The 20,649-nt window shown below is 44.6% G+C and overlaps 1 protein-coding gene and 1 long non-coding RNA gene across 3 annotated transcripts in view; one reads left to right on the forward strand and one right to left on the reverse strand.

Annotated features, from left to right (window-relative positions):
• Positions 1 to 18,102, reverse strand: part of FAM3B (FAM3 metabolism regulating signaling molecule B) — a 56,207-nt gene extending 38,105 nt beyond the window's left edge. For both annotated transcript variants that reach the window (XM_027092975.1, XM_027092898.1), the window contains exon 1: positions 17,915 to 18,102. In XM_027092975.1, the coding sequence (XP_026948776.1) occupies positions 17,915 to 18,005 (91 nt within the window). In that variant the 5' untranslated portion in view covers positions 18,006 to 18,102. The remainder of the gene's footprint in view (positions 1 to 17,914) is intronic.
• On the forward strand, positions 7,924 to 13,889 carry LOC113612848 (uncharacterized). The gene is made up of 2 exons (XR_003429997.1): positions 7,924 to 8,317; positions 13,383 to 13,889. It is a non-coding gene; the product is annotated as an uncharacterized LOC113612848 (long non-coding RNA).
• Positions 18,103 to 20,649: the final 2,547 nt, after the last annotated feature.

Consider the following 20,649-nt stretch of genomic DNA (forward strand, 5'->3'; position numbering starts at 1 on the left):
ATGTCAAGTGACCGCCAAGATAGGCATATTAGGCATACTCTGAGTCTTTGAGACGTCAAAGCCAAGTCCCAGGGAAATCCAGGTTCGAAGTGCAGGTCCCCGTTCTAAGGCTGTTTAACTTCCTGCCCGCTGCTGTTTGCACAGCCCAGCAGGCTTCCTCCTTTGCTCCTGGTCGATCAGGGAAAATAGGGAGAGCACGATGTCCCAGGCCCCACGGTCAGGGCGGCAGGCCTGCAGGTCCTTGGGTTTACAGGAGGCCAGGCTCTGGTGGGAGTTAGGCTTCCCAGAAGACGGCCCACTTCCAAGAAGGGACGGCCGCTTCTCCGCGCCGCGTGCGGGCTTGCATTCCAGGCATCCATCAGGCTTTACCGAGCCTTTGAAACCACTGTAGTCACAGGGGCCTCAGGCTCCCAAGGGTAAGTTAAGCCTCCAAGGGCAGTCGGTCACTCTTGTGGAAAAAGAGTTCCGGAGAGGCAGGTCGCCACCCTCGGGGTCCACTGGCTCCCGCAGTTCTGCCTCCCCGAGAAAGCCCGGAGGCTTCCACAGTGACGCAAAGTACCCTGGGGTGTCACGGGGGGCTTGGCTGTGACCCGCCCTCTACCACCGTCTTTGCCTCCTGAGAAGCTCCCATCCACCCAGTGCCATCCAGGGGGCCTGGGGACACATGCCCTGTGGACAGTGTGGCCTTATTTTTCTAGGTTACCCTCTGCCTGCTGTCTTCTAAATCAGAGGGAACAGAAGACAGGGGTCTCAATTAGGAATCCTTCCCGAGGACTTCAGAACAGTACCCGGCCAGAGCATGGCTCGTTTCAGTGTGGATGCCTTTCTGAGCTGCTCTACAGCAATACTCAGGAGTCATTCTCCAACTATGCCTAACAATTACATTAAACACATCGATCAGCTCATTAAAGGGAGTGTTGGTTTCATCTGCCGAGAATCTCACCTTCGTCTTGAGCTCACTTCACTTCAGAGACGGAGCTTTTGTCTCTGGGTTTGCTTTCAGTTTTTTTTTTTAAAACATGGTCAAAAAGTGCATAACATAAAATTTATCACCTTTTACCAAATTAAAAAACATACACTTTTAAGTGTACAGTTCAGTAGTCTTAAGGATATTCACATTATTGCCCAACAGAACCCCAGAACTTTTTCATCTTGCAAAACTAAAGCTCTGCTACTATTAATCACCAACTCCGCATCTCCTTCCCCCCTGCACCTGGTAAACCACCGTTCTATTTTCTCTTTGCAGACTTTGACTACTTCAGACACCTCATATAAGTGGAATCATGCAGTGTTTGTCTTGTTATAACTGGCTTATTTCCCTTAGTGTAATGTCCTCAAGGTTCATCCATGTTGTAGCATGTGACGGGATCTCAACCCTTTTGAAGACCAAATAATATTCCATGACATGTATAGATAGACCACATCTTGCTTCTCCATTCATCCCTTGATGAACACTTGGGTTGTTCCCACCACTTAACTGGTGTGAAGAATGCCACTGTGAACATGGGGGTGTAAATATCTTTTCAGTCCTTTTGGGTATATACCTGAAGTGGGATTGCCGGATCCTATGGTAATTCTATTTTAATTTTTCTGAGGAACCGCCATACTGTTGTCCACAGTGGCTGCACCATTTTACACTCCTAATAACAGTGCACAAGTGTTCCAATTTTTCCACATCCTCACTGACACATTATTTTCTGTTCTTTAAAACTTTTAGTAGTCATCCTGAAGGATGTGGGTGATATCTCAGTGTATAAAATGATAGGTATCAGAGGCAAACATTACTTGTAATACACATGAAAAATGTACATGAAATGCATGTAAGTGAAAAAGCAGAAACAACCAGGGGACATTGATGCATATAAAATGGAAACACATAAAAATGAAAAAGCGGTTGCATTTCCCTGAGCATACTATAAAGCCACTTTACTTTGAAAATTTTGAAAATAAACGTGCACTGAAAAATAATACACCCTCTGCTTTGCTCCCCCTCCCAACCTCATGTTTCCCTGGGCCACTGGCTCATCTTCAAAGCTCTTCTCTCTCTAATAGCCCCTCGCTCCACAGCAAGCCTGATCCCCTCCACAGGTATGTGCCCCCCACCCCCAGGTCCAGAATTCCGTCCTCAGAGACCGCCACTGTCCCTGTAGTCTTCAGAGCTATTCTCTGCTTACGCAAGCCCATATATATTTCCCTCATCCTTTTTACACACAAGGTATCATGTTGTACATTTCACAACTTACCTTTTACGTTATTTATAATGTCTCGGAGAGCATAGTACATAAGCACACACACACTTGGCCTGCTCTTCTTGACTCCTGTATTCTATTCCACCGCTGGATTCTTTTGCTGTTTTACTGTTCTATTCTTTTATTATTCTATTCTTTTATTGTTTGATGAACCATCTTTTACTGTTGGATTATGGATCTTTTAACCACACATTCTATTGCTGCACGAACCTATTCTTTAAGTAGGCTGCAGAAGGGCATTTTTGGTTATCTTCAGTCTTTTCTGCTATTAATAATGCCGCAATGAACACCTTTGTGCATCCCTCTTGGCATAAATATTGGGGTGGATTTTAAACAAATTCCTGGAAGTGAATTACTGAATTAAAGGGTATGTGAATTCTGAATTTTATCAGAAATTTCCCACAGCTCAACAGAGAAGTTATACCCGTTTACACGCCCACCATCAGCATACGAGAATGCCTTTGTTCATACCTTTCCCAACACACCGTATTATCCAACTTTTTGATCTATACTAATCTATTGTCGAAAAAAAATCTTAATATTGTTCTAATTGGCTCTCTCATTAAAGTGATGGCCTTGGCATGCTTTCATAAGTTTAAAAGCCATTTGTGATCTTTGTGTATTTCTTTTTTTAATTTTTTGTTGTTTTCTTATTGGAGTATAGTTGCTTTACAATATTGTGCTAGTTTATACGTACCACAAAGTGAATCAGCTATACGTATACATATATCCCCTATTTTTTGGATTTCCTTCTCGTGTAGGTCACCACAGAGCATTGAGTAGAGTTCCCTATGTTGTGCACGTTTCTTTTTCCAGGAACTATATAGTCACATATGTTGCCCATTTTTCTATTAAGTTGTTAGCCTTTTTTTTTTCTGATTATAGTAGCCTCGAGAAATAATTTGTGGACTAGATAAACATAGTTCAATTTGTAAACGTATATTAAAAGGTAGGTAGTGATAGACCACCTCCCTACTCCTGCATCCTCCCTATCCAATAGAGAACCAAGGTTATTCATTTCTCGGGTGTCCTTCCAGAAGTTCTCTGTACATATTCAACAAATAAGAGTATCTTCCCCCCACACTTTGACAAACCATAACATCCTCTCACTCTGACCCACATCTTGCTTCTCAAGATACGTTGGAGAGTGAGCTGCTTGTGTACACAGAGCTCTTCCTCATTCTTTCCACACCTGCAGAGCATCCTACAGCAAAGATGGACCACAATTTACCAGCTGTTTCTTTTCCACCTTTTGTTAGGACTACTGTTAGGACTACTACTCTGTAATGAAAACCTCTCACATAGAATGTTTCACTTATGTGAAACAAGTAAATAAATAAATTCCTAGAAGAAATGCTGGGCTTGTCTACTGGTAATCCTGAGATTTTGCCAAAACAGACCCGGATGGATGTTGTATTCACTGACATGCCCCACTCCCCTGCCCCCCAGCCGTGTTTGTGCATGTTTCATTTCAAAGACTTTTCAGGGACTTCCCTGGTGGCTCAGTGGTTAAGAATCTGCCTGGGGACTTCCCTGGTGGCGCGGTGGTTAAGAATCTGCCTGCCAATGCAGGGGACACGGGTTCGAGCCCCGGTCCTGGAAGATCCCACATGCTGCGGAGCAACTAAGCCCATGCGCCACAACTACTGAAGCCCACGTGCCTAGAGCCCGTGCTCCACAACAAGGGAACCCACCACAATAAGAAGCCCGCGCACTGCATTGAAGAGTAGCCCCCGCTCAATGCAATTAGAGAAGGCCCGCCCGCAACAACAAAGACCCGACGAAGTCAAAAAGAAAGAAAGAAAGAAATTTATATTAAAAAAAAAAAAGAGTCCACCTGCTAATGCAGGACACACGGGTTTGAGCCCTGGTCCCGGGAGATCCCACATGCCGTGGAGCAACTGATCCCATGCAGCACAACTACTGAGCCTGCACTCTAGAGCCAGTGAGCCATAATTACTGAGCCCGCGTGCCACAACTACTGAAGCCTGCTCACCTAGAGCCTGTGCTCCGCAATAAAGAGAAGCCACCACAACGAGAAGTCCGCACACTGCAACAGAGTATCCCCCACTCGCCACAACTAGAGAAAGCCCACGCGCAGCAACGAAGACCCAAAGCAGCCAGTGAATAAATAAATAAATATATTAAAATTTTTTTTTTTTTAAAAAGGCTTTTCAAGGATAATTTTTTACTGCTTGCTTTTCACCTTACTTGCTTACTTTGGGAAAGCACTGCCGTTTAAGAAGAGGCTTTCCGAAAAAAAATAAAATAAAATAGACGTTCTGGGGCTTCCCTGGTGGCGCAGTGGTTGAGAATCTACCTGCTAATGCAGGGGACACGGGTTCGAGCCCTGATCTGGGAAGATCCCACATGCCGCGGAGCAGCTAGGCCCGCAAGCCACAACTACTGAGCCGGCGCATCTGGAGCCTGTGCTCCGCAACAAGAGAGGCCATGGTAGTGAGAGGCCCACGCACCGCGATGAAGAGTGGCCCCGCTTGCCACAACTAGAGAAAGCCCTCACACAGAAATGAAGACCCAACACAGCCAAAAATAGAATAAAAATAAATGTGTGACTCTGTTCTTTTCAAAAAAACAGATTGATTGATTTTTTTTTGTTTTTTTTTTTTTGTTTTTTTTTGTTTTTTTTTTTATTTTTATTTATTTGGTTGTGCCGAGTCTTATTTGTGGCAGGCAGGCTCCTTAGTTGTGGCTCCAGGGCTCCTTCGTTGTGACTCTCAGTCTCCTTAGTTGTGGCAGGCAAACTTAGCTGCGGCATGCATGTGGGACCTAGTTCCCGGACCAGGTATCGAACCTGGACCTCCTGCATTGGGAGAGTGGAGTCTTATCCACTGCGCCACCAGGGAAGTCCCAAACTGAGCGTCTTTCCTACTGAGTCTGGATGAAATCATAGAACCCTTTCAATACAGTGTCCACAGTCACTACAAATCAATCCAAGTTGGCACAGCTGGTCAGGGGATGGTACTCTAAGGTCTCAATTAAGCATTCTTCCTTTTTTTCTTTTTCTCTTCTTTTATTTATTTTTTTTATTTAGCCATGCCATGTGGCATGTGGGATCTTAGTTCCCCTACCAGGGATCGAAACTGTGCCCTTTGTGTTGGAAGTGTGGAGTGTTAAAAAAAAAAAAAAAAAAAAAAAGAAGAGGCTTTCCTTAAAACACTTCGATATGAAACAACCAAAATAGCAAGGAGCTGGGGGGGGGGACACCCTCGCATATATAAATATAGTGTAAAGCGCCTTTGCTTTCTACACAAAGGGACATCTCCTGGACGTATGGATATATAATACTAAATGGTGTATTATAGCTTTTACAATCCTATATTTATTATTTCCTTATTGTAGGTAATAAAAAATCTTCTTCCCTGTTTGTTGTTGAGTATGAAATTTTTCCCCCTAGGCAGTTAAAACATTTTGTATTTTTCTTTTTACAGTTTGTTGAGCTTTGTTTTGCTTAGAAAGGCCTTTTTCTCCCTCCCTTTCCCCATATTTTCTTATTTTTTAACTAAAATATTTGATCCCTCTAGATTAAATTTGGATGGAAATCCAAACTTATTTTTCTCCAGCTGGCCAGCCAGTTGTTCACTGTTTGTTGAATGAAAATCTCCCTCCATTGTTCTGAAATGCCCCTTCCTCATACTAAGTCCCATGTGTAATCATGTCCATGTCTGACTTTATATTCTGTTCGTTCTGCCTTATTTCCTTCTGCTTAGGTATTTCCTAGCAATTCTTGCATGTTTACTTCCCACATGAATGTTTTTATTAATATTTAAAAAATTTTTTTAGTTTATATTGGAGTATATTAGTAATTAGTGTACTAATTAGCAATGTTGTGTTAGTTTCAGGTGTACAGCAAAGTGATTCAGTTATCCATATACATGTATCTATTCTTTTTCAATTTTTTCCCCCATTTAGGTTATTACAGAGTACTGAGCAGAGTCCCCTGTGCTATACAGTAGGTCCTTGTTGGTTATCTATTTTAAATATAGCAGTGTGTACATGTCAGTCCCAAACTCCCAATCTATTCTATCCCTCCCCCACGCCCTTCCCCCTGGTAACCATAAGTCTGGTCTCTAAGTCTGTGAGTCTGTTTCTGTTTTGTAAATAAGTTCATGTTTACTTTCCACGTGCACTTTGAACTCAGCTGACTGTTCATGACAGTTACCACCCTCCAGCCATGGAGCGCCCCACCACGGGACATGCTCTGTTCTGGACGTTTCACTGAGAAATCTTTTTCAACTGCACAATAGGCCAAAGGGAAGACATCTGAACCATTTTGCAAATGTCAAAGTGAAACATCAAACGTCACAAAGTTCATCAGTGAGTGAGCGAGGATTCTCCAGGATTCCAAGTGACTCCACATTTATTCCCTCTGTGAGTTTATCTACTTGCTTAAATCACAGCAACAGGACAACTCCAGGGCCTCTAGTAATAGTGTTTTAATAGTCATGACCCTTAAGTTCCACCTACTTGTATCTGTGAATAACCTCGCTTCCTAAGTTTAATTCTCCATCTCAGAAAGCTGTAGCACATAAAATGTTAAGGCTTAAAAATATTTTTTTTACATAATTAGATTTAACTTCTTTACAATTAAGTCAATTCTGTTTTTTCTTATTTATCATACAGCTGGAGATTAAATGCATTGAAATGTCCAGAAATTTCTGGAAACGAACTTCCCCTCTTCTCCTTCTGCAGCTGTGAGACCTTATCACTGGGTCTCCCTAACATCACTCACCCTTTGTCTTTATTTGCTCCGTGTGTAGCTTTTTCTGATTTTCCCTCCAGTTCACTAATTACGTGTTCAGCTCTATGGAATCTGCTGCTAAACCTGTTCCTTGAGTTTGTTACTGTGCATTTTTTTATTTCTAGAAATTCTATTGGGTTCTTTTGCAAAACTGTTAATGACTTTTTATAAAATTCTGTTTCCTGAAGGTATCTCAAAGGCTGCTTTTAGTTCATTAGTCATAATCAGCCTACCTAATAAACAGCCTACATCTGATGATCCTGATTTGTCTGAAATACTTGGAAGCTGTTTTCCTGGAGGTGCACTGGAGAGTGCATTTAAAGAACTATATAGAAGAACGTCTTGAGGCTAGTGAAAATAATTTTCTCCAGAAAAGATATGTGTTTGCTTTTGCTAGGGGTCTGAGTCATTACCACACCAGGACCATCTTTTAAAATTGTATATATTCAAGGCTTGAAAATCCCTGGACAACCCAGTCAATTCAAAATAGGATATAATTCAACACAAGGTGTTCACTTGAGGTTAACGTCTACGTCAATGGACTTGGGCTCCCGATTACTTAGTGTGCAGAGTCTACTGTCAGACTCCTCAGCTCTAACTCGGGGGGGTTAACAAGTGCCCTTGGGTAAAATGTGGCTTCCTGGTACGCTTCCACAGGGCTGGGGGGGCGCATCCCTGGGGGCACAGTGCGATGGTTAGCTCAGACTGGTGGAGAGCACCAGGATGCTGGGGTGTTAGAAGGACGTTACAGTGAAAGAGGAAAACAAGCAGGAGATGTAAAAGATACGGAGAAGAGGACATCAAAAGGCCCTCAGACTACCCCTGAGACCGGTGATTGAGGCTATCAATGTCTCCTTCCTGACGGTCACATCTGCACACAAAGGGGGCTCCTGCAAGAGGGCTTCCCTGGACCCACCCGTCACTCCCCATGGCTCTTCTTCACTGCTCTTACCCCATCCGAATTCTTTTCCTTGTTTGGGGGGCTGTTTACTGTCTGTCTCCTTCGGCAGGATATAAGCTCATTGTGAGCATCTCTGGGACCCCAGGGCCTGGAACAGAGCCTGACACAGAGGGGCTTCTTCACAGGTCTCTGGTGAACACGTGGATAACGCGCAAACCACTGATTTCCGCGGTAAGAGACGGCAAGTCAGGAGGCGGCAGTACCCTGCGAGGAGAGTGGGGTTATGGAGCTGATCTGAGATGAGGACCCAGAAGGCTGCTCAAGGGGCAGAGCCCAGGAAACAGGAGGATCTACAGGACCCTGGGAAGGGGGAAGATCAGAAACAGGGAAGGAATCATCCAATTAAAGGTAATAAAGACCAACCTCACCAACCTTGGTTTCCTTCTTCCAACAAGGGTTACAAATGAAAGGCATTCGGAGCAGAGGATGGTCTCGACCACACCTTAATGTCTTGGGACCTAAACATACTAGACGTCTTTTTTTTTTTTTTTAATTAACACAAACATTTTAGAGCCGTTTTAGGTTCACAGCAAAATTGAGGGGAAGATACAGAATTTCCTATATATCTCCTGTCCTGCATTATCAACATCCCCACCAGAGTGTATATTTGTAAGAACTGATGAACCTACACATCATTAATGAACCGACAATGATGTGATGAACCTACACATCATTATGTATATTTGTAAGAACTGATGAACCTACACATCATTAATGAACCGACACATCATGAACACCAAAAGTCTAGTTTACGTTAGACCTCACTCTCGGTTTTGCACACGTTTGCACAAATGTATAATGACATATATTCATCATTATGGACTCATACAGAGTGATTTCCCTGCCTTAAAACCCCTTTGCCCTGCCTAGTAATCCTTCCAACCCACTCCCTGCCAATCACTGATTATTTTATTGTCTCCGTAATTTTGTCTTTTCCAGAATGTCATGTAGTTGGAACCATACAGTGCATAGTCTTCTCAGATTGGCTTTTGTCACTTAGTACTATACATTTAAGGTTCCTCCGTATCTTTTTATGACTTAATAGCTCACTTCCTTTCAGTGCTGAAATATTCCATTGTCTAAACATACCAGTTTCTTTATCCACTCACGTACTAAAGGAAATCTTGGTTACTTCCAAGGATGGGCAATTATTAATAAAGCTGCTATAAACCTCTGGGTGCAGGTTTTCATATGAACATAAATTTTCAAGCCCTTTGGGTGAGTACAAAGGAGTACAAATGCTAGATCGTATGGTTAGCATATGTTTAGTTTTGTAAGAATCTGCCAAACTATTTTCCAAAGTGACTGGACCATTTTGCATTCCCACCAACAACGCATGAGAGTTCCTGTTGCTCCACATCCTTGCCAGCATTTGGTGTTGTCAGTGTTCAAGATTTCGGCCATTCAAATAGGTGTGTTTTGGTAACTTATTTTTGCTTCTAATTTGCATTTCCCTGATGACATATGATGTGGAGCATCTTCTTCTATGCTTATTTGCCATCTGTGTATCTTCTTTGGTGAGGTGTCTGGTAAGGTCTTTGGCCCACTTTAACAGGTTGTCTGTATTCTTGTTGTTGAGTTTTGAGTTCTTTGTATATTTTGGATAACAGTCCTTCATCAGATTGTTAAAGGTCTGCAGTTTGTCTTACAATTCTCTAGACATTGTCTTTTTCAGGGTAGTAGTATCCAATTTTAATAAGTCCAGCTTATCAATGATTTCTTTCATGGAAGGTACCTTTGGCATTGTATCTAAAAAGGCTGATCACCATACCCAAGACCATGTAGGTTTTCTCTCATGCTAACTTCTAGGAATTTTATAGTTTTGAATTAATTTTTGTAAAGGTTATAAGATTTTTGTCTAGATTCATTTTTTGCACGTGAATGTCCAGTTGTTTCAGCAAAGTTGTTTCAGTTAAAGAGACTATCTTTTTTCCACCGTATTGCCTTTGCTCCTTTGTCAAAGATCAGTTAATTATACTTAATGCAGGTCTATTTCTGAGCTCTCTATTCTGTTCCCTTGATCTATTTGCCTTTTCTTTCACCCATATCACACTGCCTTGATTATTGTAGCTTTACAGTAAGTATTGGAGTCGGGTAGTGACAATCTTCTGACTTTGTTCTTTTCCTTCAATATTGTGTTGGCTATTCTGGGTCTTTTGCCTCTACAAATAAACTTTAGAATCAGTTTGCCAACATGCACAAAATAAGGGCTTTGATTGGGATGGCACTGAATCTATAGATGAAGTTGGGAAGAACTGACATCTTCAAAATATTGAGTCTGTCTGCAAACACAGAATATCTCTCCATTTATTCAGTTTTCCTTTGCTTTTGTTCATCAGAGTTCTGTAGTTTTCCTCATATAGATTTTGTACACCTTTTGTTAGATTTATACCTAAGTATTTCATTTTGGGGGGTGCTAATTCAAAGGTATTGTGTTCTTAATTTCAAATTCCACTTGTTCATTGCTGATATATAGAAAAAGGTGGACTTTTATGTCAAATTGATAAACTTTGTATCCTGCAACCTTGCTATAATCACTTAGTTCCCAAAGTTTTTTTGTTGATTCTTTGAATTTTCTACATAGATGATCATGTCATCTGTGAACAAAGACAGTTTTAGTTCTTCCTCCCCAATGTGTATACCTTTTCTTTCTTTTTCTTATTAGTCTTAATGAATAGATAGAATGTCCAGTACTGGAGTAGTGAGAGGGGACATCCTTGCCTTGTACCTGATCTCCGTGGGAAAGCCTCGAGTTTCTCACCATTAAATACGATGTTAGCTGTGGATTATTTTGTAGATATTCTTTATCAAGTTGAGGCAGCTCCTCTGTATTTCTAGTTTCCTGGGAGTTTTAATCATGAACTCTGTGTTGTGGGTGTGGTGGATTTTGTCAAATGCTTTTTCTGCATCTATTAATACAATCATGTGATCTGTCTTTTTCAGCCTGTTCATGCGATGGATTACGCTAACTGATTTTTGAATATTGATTCACTCCTGCAGAGCTAAGATAAAGCCTGCTTGGTTGTGGTGTAAAATTCTGTTTATACATTGTTGGATTTTATTTGCTAATATTTTGTTGAGAAATGTTGCCTTTATGTTCATGAGAGATACTGGTCTATAGTTTTCTTTTCTTGTAATGTCTTTATCTGGTTTTGATAATAGGGTAATGATAGCCTCCCAGAATGAGTTGGAAGCATTCCCTCTATCTCCTGAGAGAGAGTGTAGAGAATTATTACAATTTCTTCCTTAAATGTTTGTCAGAATTCACCAGTGAACCCATTTGGGCCTGGTACTTTCTGTTTTGGAATGTTATTAATTATTGATTCAATTTCTTTAATGAATATAGGCTGATTCAAATTGGCTATTTCTTCTGGTGTGAGTTTTGGCAAATTGTCTCTTTTAAGGAATTCGCCCATTTCATCTAGAGTATGAAATTTGTGGGCATAGAAGTTGTTCACAGTATTCCTTTATTATCCTTTTAATGTCCATAGGATCTGTACTGATGTTTTCAATTTAATTTTTGATATTGGTAATTTATGTTCCCTCTTGTTTTATCTTAGTTAGTCTGATTAGAGGCTTATCAATTTTATTGATCTTTTCAAAGAACTAGTGTTTGGTTTAATGGATTTCCTATTTTCTATTTTACTGCCCTAATTCTTATTATTTGTTTTCTTGTACTTACTTTGGATTTGATTTGCTTTTCATTTTCTAGTTTCCTAAGGTAGACACTTAGGTTATTAACTTTAGATCTTTCTTCTTTTCTAATACATGCATTCAATGCTATAAATGTTGTCTAAGTACTGCTTTGGCTGCATTCCACAAATTTTGATAAGTTGTGTTTTCATTTTCATTTGGTCCAAAATATTTTAAAATTTCTCTTGAGAATTCTTCTTTGACCCATGTGTTATTTAGAAGTGTGCTGTTTAATCTCCATGTATTTTTGGATTTTCCAGATATCTTTCTGTTATTGAATTTTAGTTTAATTCCATCATAGTCTGACAACAGATGTTGTATAATTTCTATTACTTTATAGTTGTTAAAGTGTGTTTTATGGTCCAGAATGTGCTCTATCTTGGTGACCATTCCATGTGAGCTTGAGAAGAATGTGTATTCTGCTATTGTATCCAATAAAGTTAAACATACACTTAGCATACAATGCAGCAACTCCACCCCAAGGCTATCCCTAGAAAACAAACTGCATGCATTTATGTTCATAGTATCCACAGAAGATTATAGTCAAAACCCAGATATAACCCAAAAGTCCATCAACAGGAAAACAGATAAACAAATTGTGGTATACTTAGAGTAAAATACTCACTGATTTAAAAAAAAAAAAAGAATGCACTGCTGATAAGTGCAACAACATGGATAACTCTCAAAAACAATATGCATACCTACTGAATGAGTGATCACATTTAGATGAAGTTCAAGAGTGGATAAAACTAATCTGTGGTGAAAAAAGATAGAATAGTGGTTTCCTCTGAGCACAGGGTTGGAAAGATATTCAATGGGAAAGGGCACGGGGAAAACTTACTGGTGCGATGGAGAAGTTCTTTATTTGGGTGGAAGTTATAGGGCTATGTGTGTATTTTACGCATATAAAGTATACTTCAATGAAGTAGGTTTATTGTAGGGGACAGATGACAGAGCTGGATGGTGCCACAGAAGCACATTTACAGCTCAGTCTGGCCAACGCAGCACACAAGCCACCCTGGTCAAGTGCCATTTCAGACCCGGAGTGGCCCCCTCTGAAGCCCGCCCTGGGCTCTGACTGGCTGCCCACACTGCGAGCTGTGTTCACCCTTCTTCAGGGAGATTGGAGGGAACAGTCTGTGGTCCTGTCTCAACCTGGACACACTCCCCCACTACACTGTATCCTGCTCTTCCTTCAAGGCTTCCACCAAGCCTCTCTTTCTCGCTGCTGCCTCTCTTCCCCACATGCTTCTCATCATCCCAGACTCTCCAGCTACCCTCCGCTCACAGGAGGCTGGTCTAGGAGCCATGGCATGGCTGTGACTTGGGGTCACGAGTAGCTGCACAGATTGGACATCATCACTCATGCATATGTACACAAACAGAGGATGAGACCCAAAGTGTTTTGGTTTTTCTCACTGCTTTGTAAAATTAAGTGCTCACTGCTTTTTTTTTTTTTTGCCTTTCCTTAATTTCACATACTGAATTAAACATACTTTTCTTTTTAAGTGTTAGGATCACTGGATTTAATTTTTTATTTCTTTTGTGTCCTCTCACAGGGCTTTGTGGTCAATGACCATTCGGTTTATACTACAGACCAGCAGTTCTCAAAGTATGGTCAGAGGACCCCTGGAGGATCCATGAGACCATTCAGGGAATTTGCAAGGTCGAAACTTATACATTATAACATTAATTGCCTTTCCCACTCTCATCCTCCCAGGAGTGTATGGTAGAGCTTTCCACCGTATACTGAGAAGGTCTACATGACTCAGTGAACCAGCATTTTCCAAATGATGGATGCAGAATGATACAAAATCATGCAAGGACAAAAGACCCGTTCCAAGTGCCAAACAGACCAGTACATTTTCACGTAACAGAGTAAGAAACATTCATTTTTAGATTCTACGTTGCAATTCATCTTTAAGAAACTACTATTTGTTGGATTTTGGCATAGTATCAAAGAAGGATGTCCACAATTATGTGAGAAGGATATTAAGATACTCCACACTGTTCCGACTACATATCTATGTGAGGCCAGAGTTTTGCCAATCCTTCAACCAAAACAACATATTGCAACAGACTGAATACAAAAGGCGCTGTGGGAACCCAGCTGTCTTCTGCTAAGGACATTAAAGAGATTTGCAAAAGTGTAAAACAATGCCACTCTTTTCACTAGATATTTTGTTTGGGAAAGTAAAATTATTTTTCATAAAAACATTTATGTTAACATGCAATACTCTAGTGTTATTTTTAAATCAGTTAACAAATCTTTTTAAATGTCCTGACTTTTAATTTCAAATGCGTAACCTACAGAAACAAAAACTTTTCTGGGTCTTCAGTCACTTTTAAGTGTGCAGAGGGGTCCTGAGATGAAAAAGTTTGAGGATGGCTGCTTTAGGCTGTCTGACTAAAATACTGAGCAGACCCTTTAGAAATGAAAGGGTCAGACAGACCTGGGTTTCCACCAGTGTCCCACACTGCACTAATGGATTTGGAGCAACTAATTTAATATCCTTAAACCTCAGGGTTTGGGGTTTTTTAAATTAATTAATTAATTTGTTTGCGCCAGGTCTTAGTTGCGGCACGCGGGAGCTTCAGTTGCGGCATGCGGGATCTAGGTCCCTGACCAGGGATCAAACCCAGGCCCCCTGCATTGGGAGTGCGGAGTCTTAACCACTGGACCACCAGGAAAGTCCCTCGGGGTTTTATTTTTAATCTGTGAAATGGTAAGAATAACACCATTTTCAGAGCTGCTGAGATTAAGTGATCTAAGGCATGGACGGTACCAGCGCAGACCACCTGCAGCTAGTAGGCACCCGGACATTTCATTATTTATGCATGTTGCACTTGGTCCTATAAGGCTTTGAGGCAGCCAGAAACTCGGCTGAGTTGGGAGCGAAGTTCAGGACCCTGGCAAGCTGATCAACTACGAGAAAAGCAAAGGCTCTTCATGTCCTGGAACACATCCTGTAAGGCCATAGGAGGGTGGAAGGGCTGACCCTTCAGAGTTCTTCCAACCTTGCATTGAGGGGCCAGAAATGCAAACAGAGCAGCTCTGCGGAGTTACAGGTCGCAGTTCAATCCAATTCAATTCGCCAAATGTTTATGAAGCATCTACTAGGTGGCAGGCACTATTTAAGCCCCCCAAATGCATCAGGGGACAAAACTGACAAAGACCTGGGTCTTAGGCAGCTCACCTTTTAGTGCAAAGTTATGAAAAGTGAAGCAGCAACACAGCGTCCTAGGGAGGACCCACCTGCAGAAAGGAAAACTCTCGGCAAGGGAGAGGGGCCGAGTACGTGTACAGTGACCCGTAAAGCCTCTCGCGCAGGGGTCATGCAGTGCGCTGTGGGGAGGCACTGGTGATGTTGGGACGCTGGAGCCAGGGATGCTGGGGGTGATGACAAGTGGGACGTCGGGCTGCCCTGGAGCAAGATGAGGGAGGGAGAGGGAAGCAGCCCGAGACTGGGGAAGGCACCTCTTCGGTGAAAACTTTCAACGCTCTTCCTAATCACAACTCCGTCAGCAGCTTCCTGGTCTGCAATGGGTAGGGAGGAAGAGAGCCATCCAGGGTCTGTGACTCTGGCTTGGCAGAAGGTGTAGACCTCTGAGTCTGAATGGGGCCACACGAAGCCGGGAACAGTGAGCTGAGAGTGTAAAGACACCTCTCTGACCTCCTTTCCGTCACCATTCTGGGCTGCTTCCGTGTTCTGGGTTGCAACCTGGATGGGCCAGATGGTAACGCACACTTGAAGGTCCCACGCTGACTGTACCCGGGGTTTCCTTATGAACAGCCACTGTTCGTGGGAAGGACTGGTGGGTGTGTCCAGAGCGGTGCATCTGGACACTTGGAACTGGTCTTGTTTGTTTTTGTTGTCAAGTTGTTACTTGCAGACTGTTTCTCTGACAGTCTCCTAAAGGCCCCAGTGTGTTTGTGCAGATAATCCGTGGTGACCTTGGGGCTGCAGAAATCCACTTTGAAACACGTAAGGTATTGGGAAAAGTCCAAATTTTTCGACTGTTCTGACTGGGGGTGTAATTGTGACTGGGGGTGTTTTTATCCCACGGTTTAAAATGTTTCCTATATATTTCCGGCACCATCACGCTGCCGTGGTTGACACAGCGAGACAGTGAGAAACTGAAGCGGAAGTTAGGCTTCACAGGAGACTCATTTGTGGGGAGAAAAGGCACCCGATTTTCATGAGCTCGAGTGATAGATACAGAAGTGAGTGACGAGCTCCTAGGGGAGGCTGGAGTGACTGTTGCCCATTTGCTGAACGGAGGGTCCATTTGGAGACTGGGAAAGAAGTTTTGGCCAAAAGTGTAATATAAACCAGTACTATAATTTACAGGGGCATCTAACTGTCTAGTGCTTGGCGTGGGTGGTGCTGTAAGCCCCCCTGAGCAGTGTGAAACCCTATGCTCGATGACAGATCCCCGGCCGCCCCCCTTGTAGGGTGAGGCAGTTGGAGTGCGCAAGGCGACGATAGTAGTCCAGAGCCACTCAGCTAGAACCTGGGACCCTGCAGTCGGGGCTCCTGCCTTCCCGGAGCGTCGCGCCCCCTTTCATAAAGATGTATCTATACCGAGGTCACCAGGTCCTCGAGGGTCGAGGGGAAATACACACTGACCACACAGAGGCCGTGGGGACCACACGCCATGCCTCTCCCTCCTCGACCTTCTGTCACCTGAGCATCAGTTCTCTGCTTATACACACCCCACCTGGAGCACAAGCCGCGCGAGAAACAATAACAAAAACCCAGCGCCCAAGTTCCTTTCCTTTGTTGCTGGTTTCCACTCTTTATGAAACTATTTTTGTTGGCTTCAGTGGCTGAAATCTTTAGGAGGAAGAGCATGGAAACTGGATCAGACTGACTCGGTTCTCCTAGTTCTTTCCCTTAGCAGCTGTGTGGTCTGGGGTGTGAGCCAATGGCGGGGGTGGGAGGAGGGGCACAACACCTCAGAGGACAGAATAGAGAGGGAACCTAGAACGATGCCGGATGCAGGAGAGGCACCCCACAAATGGTTGATGTTATCATCTTCATGGGTCATTTCGTCTCTCACTATCATAAGCGATCAAGAGAAAATCTAGCTGCATTTCAGTTTTGAGTTAGAAAAAAGTAACGTAAGGGACTACCAAAGAAACCCTGTATGACACCTGTCCTAGGATATTCCAAAGAGAAAAAATGTAAATCCTTCGGGAAAGAAAACTAAACAAAAAATCTCAACAGCATAGGTACGAAATAGTCCAGAACCGCTAAATGGAACGACACGGAAAACATTTCTGAAACTCAGAGATCGGTGAGATGGACTGAGCTGCAACATGTCCACAGCTCTCAGCTGTGTAGGACCGCCTTTCTCCTTTCCTGAACGCAAAGCACCCCTTATCAGGCCAAGAGCATACTGCCTGGACCCCCGCATGGATCACAGCACCCCCTATTCTCTTCCTTCTTCCTGTGAAGATCGCAGCCCTCCAGACATCCACCCGGCCCGGGGCGCTTCCAGGAGTCGCCTCAGAATGAGGCGGTTGAAGCTTGGAATCGCAACGTTTTGAACACTTTTCCTCGGGGAGGTGTTGGAGAACTGAAGATATACGGAGTGAAAAAAGGGAGGGACGAGACCTTGCAGAAGTCACGAGCGCAGAATCCCCTGGGGTCCCCGAGCCACGCGGTTCTCATGACGTCACTCTGACAGCCCTCACTGGTCCCCCTACCTGCTGCCACCCCTCCTTTCCTCTTTGCCACGCCCCCCCGCCCCCGGGAATCGCCATGCCTGCCATGCTTTCGGGGAACAGCAGAGGCTCGCCCTCCCCCGCTGCAGCTTCTGGAAGCCTCTGCGGGGGGCGCGGTCGCTGGCCGCTCAGGTGGGGTCGGGGGCGCAGGTGGCAGCCAGCCGGGAGGTCCTGGGTCAAGTGGTGTTCGCCCTCAGGCCCCCTCGGGGGACGAGGACGGAGGCGGGCGCAGGTGTCCCACGCGCTGAGGAGGCCGGGGGACTGGAGTCCGACCCCTGCAGGGCATCCCCGACGTGAGGCTCTCCGTCCCCGGAAATCAGCCGCGCCGCTACCCTCGGGCTCGTTCCTGAGAGCCCCTGGCGTGCCGCTCCCTCCCTCGGCGGCCTGCTCGGCGGCCAGCTTCCCAGCCGACCCCGGCCCGGGCCCCGCGGTCCCTTCCCGCCCAGCATCCCGCCCGGGTCTCCTTTCGGCCCTGACCCCGCCCCCGCCTCCGTCCCACCCCGCCCCCGGCCCCTTCAGACCCGGAGCTGCGCCTCCTGTCTCGCCGCTTGGCCACTTCTGGTCTCCGCGCGCTGGGAGCAGTCGGCGCCGCGCCCACGCCGTCCACGCCATCCCCGCCACCGCCGCGTACGCCTGGCCGGGTCTACACAGGCTCTCCCGCCGCTCTGGGACCGCACGTCGAATCCTCACGGGCTTCCCCTCCCGCCGGATGGCAGGTGAAGCAACTCATCTCTACAGCCTCTCCCGCGTCGCAGATGCCGGGTGTGGGTGTGGGTGTGGCCTTTGCGTCCATCACCGCCTTTCCTGCCCCCACGCACCTCCCCACGTGTTCCCCGGGTTCCGTCACCGCCTTTCCTGTCCCCCCAACGTGCTCCCTTGGGCCCACACCATTTTCCCTGCCGGGTGGACCCCTGGGAGAAGCAGGAGCCCGCAGCGACCTTCCTAAGGCGGCCCTGCCTGGTGGCCCCTGCACTCCCTTAGCCTTGCCTGGGGCTGTGTTTACTGAAATTGCTCGACCAAATGAGCCTTCTCCCTGTATGAGGCTGCTCTGTGTGATGCCCACAGCCAAGTTCCCGAGGCTAAGGGGAGTGCATTCAAAAAGGGTGGGCTGTGTGTTTCTAGAAAGTTGTGCATTTCTTCTAGGTTGTCAAATTTGTTGGCATGTAATTGTTCATAGTATTCTTTTATGTTTTTTTTTGTATTTCTGCAGTATCAGTTGAGATTTCTCCTTTTTCATTTCTTATTTTGTTTATTTGGGTTCTCTCTCTTCTTGGTGAGCCTAGCCAGAGGTTTGTCAATTTTGTTTACCTTTTCAAAGAACCAGCTCTTGGTTTTGTTGATTTTTTCTGTTGTTTTTTTAATATCTATTTTATTTATTTCCTCCCTGATCGTTATTATTTCCTTCTTCTGCTGACTCTACATTTTGTTTGTTCTTCTTTTTCTAATTCTTTTAGGTGCTAGGTTAGGATGTTTAGTTGAGATTTTTCTTGTTTTTTGATGAAGGGCGTGTTGCTATGAACTTGTGGTTGCCAAGGGGGAAGGGGGGAGGGAGATGGATGGACTGGGGGTTTGGGGTTGGTAGATGCAGACTATTACATTGAGCATGGATAAACAAGGTCCTAATCTATAGGACAGGGAACTATACTCAATATCCTGTGATAAACATAATGGAAAAGAATATTAAAAAAAGAATGTCTATATGTGTATAACTAAGTCACTGCTGTACAGCAGAGACTGCCACCACACTGAGTCAACTACACTTCAATAAAAAAAAAGGGCTGGATGTTGGAAATGGCCCACTTCAGGTGCAGTGTATGAGCTCCCTCAGCCAGGAAGCCCCCATTCAGTGCTCTGTCCACCAGCACAATCCTCGCCACTTCTTCAGGTCAGGGCTTGGCTTCCCCACTGCCAAAGTCCTCTGTCCTTTTATAATCATGCTTCATTTAAAAAAAAAGAAGTATGAGAAGCCCCGGATGAAGTGCTGTAGAATTAACTTCCATATTAAAATGTTTCTGTGAAAATGCTCCCCACCTCCCCTTCGTTCTCCTGACCCATGCCCCTCACAGTTCTTTTCTCTATTTGTTATAAAGCCGGGTTAATGGCTTCTTTCCATGGCTGTCGCACCTGCTGGCCTGTAGGGCCCTGGCAGGCTGGGACTGTGTTTATTCTATATGTCCCCAGCGCTCAGCACAGGTGGGGCACCCAGCAAGCGCTCAGGAATAAAATATGTGTTGAACGGATGGATGCCTCCGAAAATGCAGAGCAGGTGAAAAGTCCAGGCTTCACTTAGTTCAGCTCCCCCCGAGCATTTTAATCCCAGTGCAGTTGTGTTAGTCATCTGGGGCGGCTGTAACAAAATAGCACAGGCTGGGGGGCTTCAGTCACAGAAATTTATTTTCTTCAGTTCTGAAGGCTGAAAGCCCAAGATCAAGGTTCCTGCAGATTAGGTTCCTGGTGAGTTCTCTCTTCTAGGCTTGCAGACAGCTGACCTCTCACATGACCGAGAGTGTGTGTGTGTGTGTGTGTGTGTCTGAGAGAGAGAGAGCCCTGTGGTGTCTCTTCCTCTTCTTATCAGAACACTGATCCCATCAGGAGGCTTCACCCTCATGACCTCATCTAGACCCAATTACCCCCAGGGATCTCATGTCCAAATACCATCATGCTGTAGGTTAGGGCTTCCACATATGAACAGGGGGTGGGGGGACACAAGCAGTGATAATCCAAACCTGGGGTTACATGCCCTTCCAGGAGCTGGAAGGAGACCTCTTATGGGGCGTCTTCTCCAAACCCTTCTCTTGCCGATAAGGAAATTGATACTCATGGGTTCAGTGGCTTGCCCATAGCAATGTCTCCATACCTATGTGTTACGTACAAATCTTATCTCTTTGAAGGCCTGATCTTCAAGGGCCTCGAACTGGATTCAACTGGGAGTGCTAATAAGCTTGTACTTATGGACATTTATTCCGTAAAACAATGCTTTTGGCTCCTAGCAGTAACTGTAATTGGAGTTCAGGCCACCGGATCAGGGAGAGGAGGGCATCTCCAGTGATCACCATCATCAGTGTTGACAGCTAAGGTGTGTTTGAGCAACACAGGATCTGGCTGGAGAAGAGAGGTTTTCTGAGAGAAATAAAAACATAAAAATCATTCTCACAGTTTGTTCTTGACCTCAGGGGTGGGAAAAAAGTCAGAATACCTGGTGAGGAATGCAAAGCAAAACCTCCTTTTGGTTGCATAGCCTTACAGCGATGGTGCC

Source organism: Aethalodelphis obliquidens, unplaced genomic scaffold, assembly GCF_003676395.1.
Source record: "Aethalodelphis obliquidens isolate GAN/ISIS:26980383/991018 unplaced genomic scaffold, ASM367639v1 scaffold1, whole genome shotgun sequence".
NCBI lineage: Eukaryota > Metazoa > Chordata > Mammalia > Artiodactyla > Delphinidae > Aethalodelphis > Aethalodelphis obliquidens.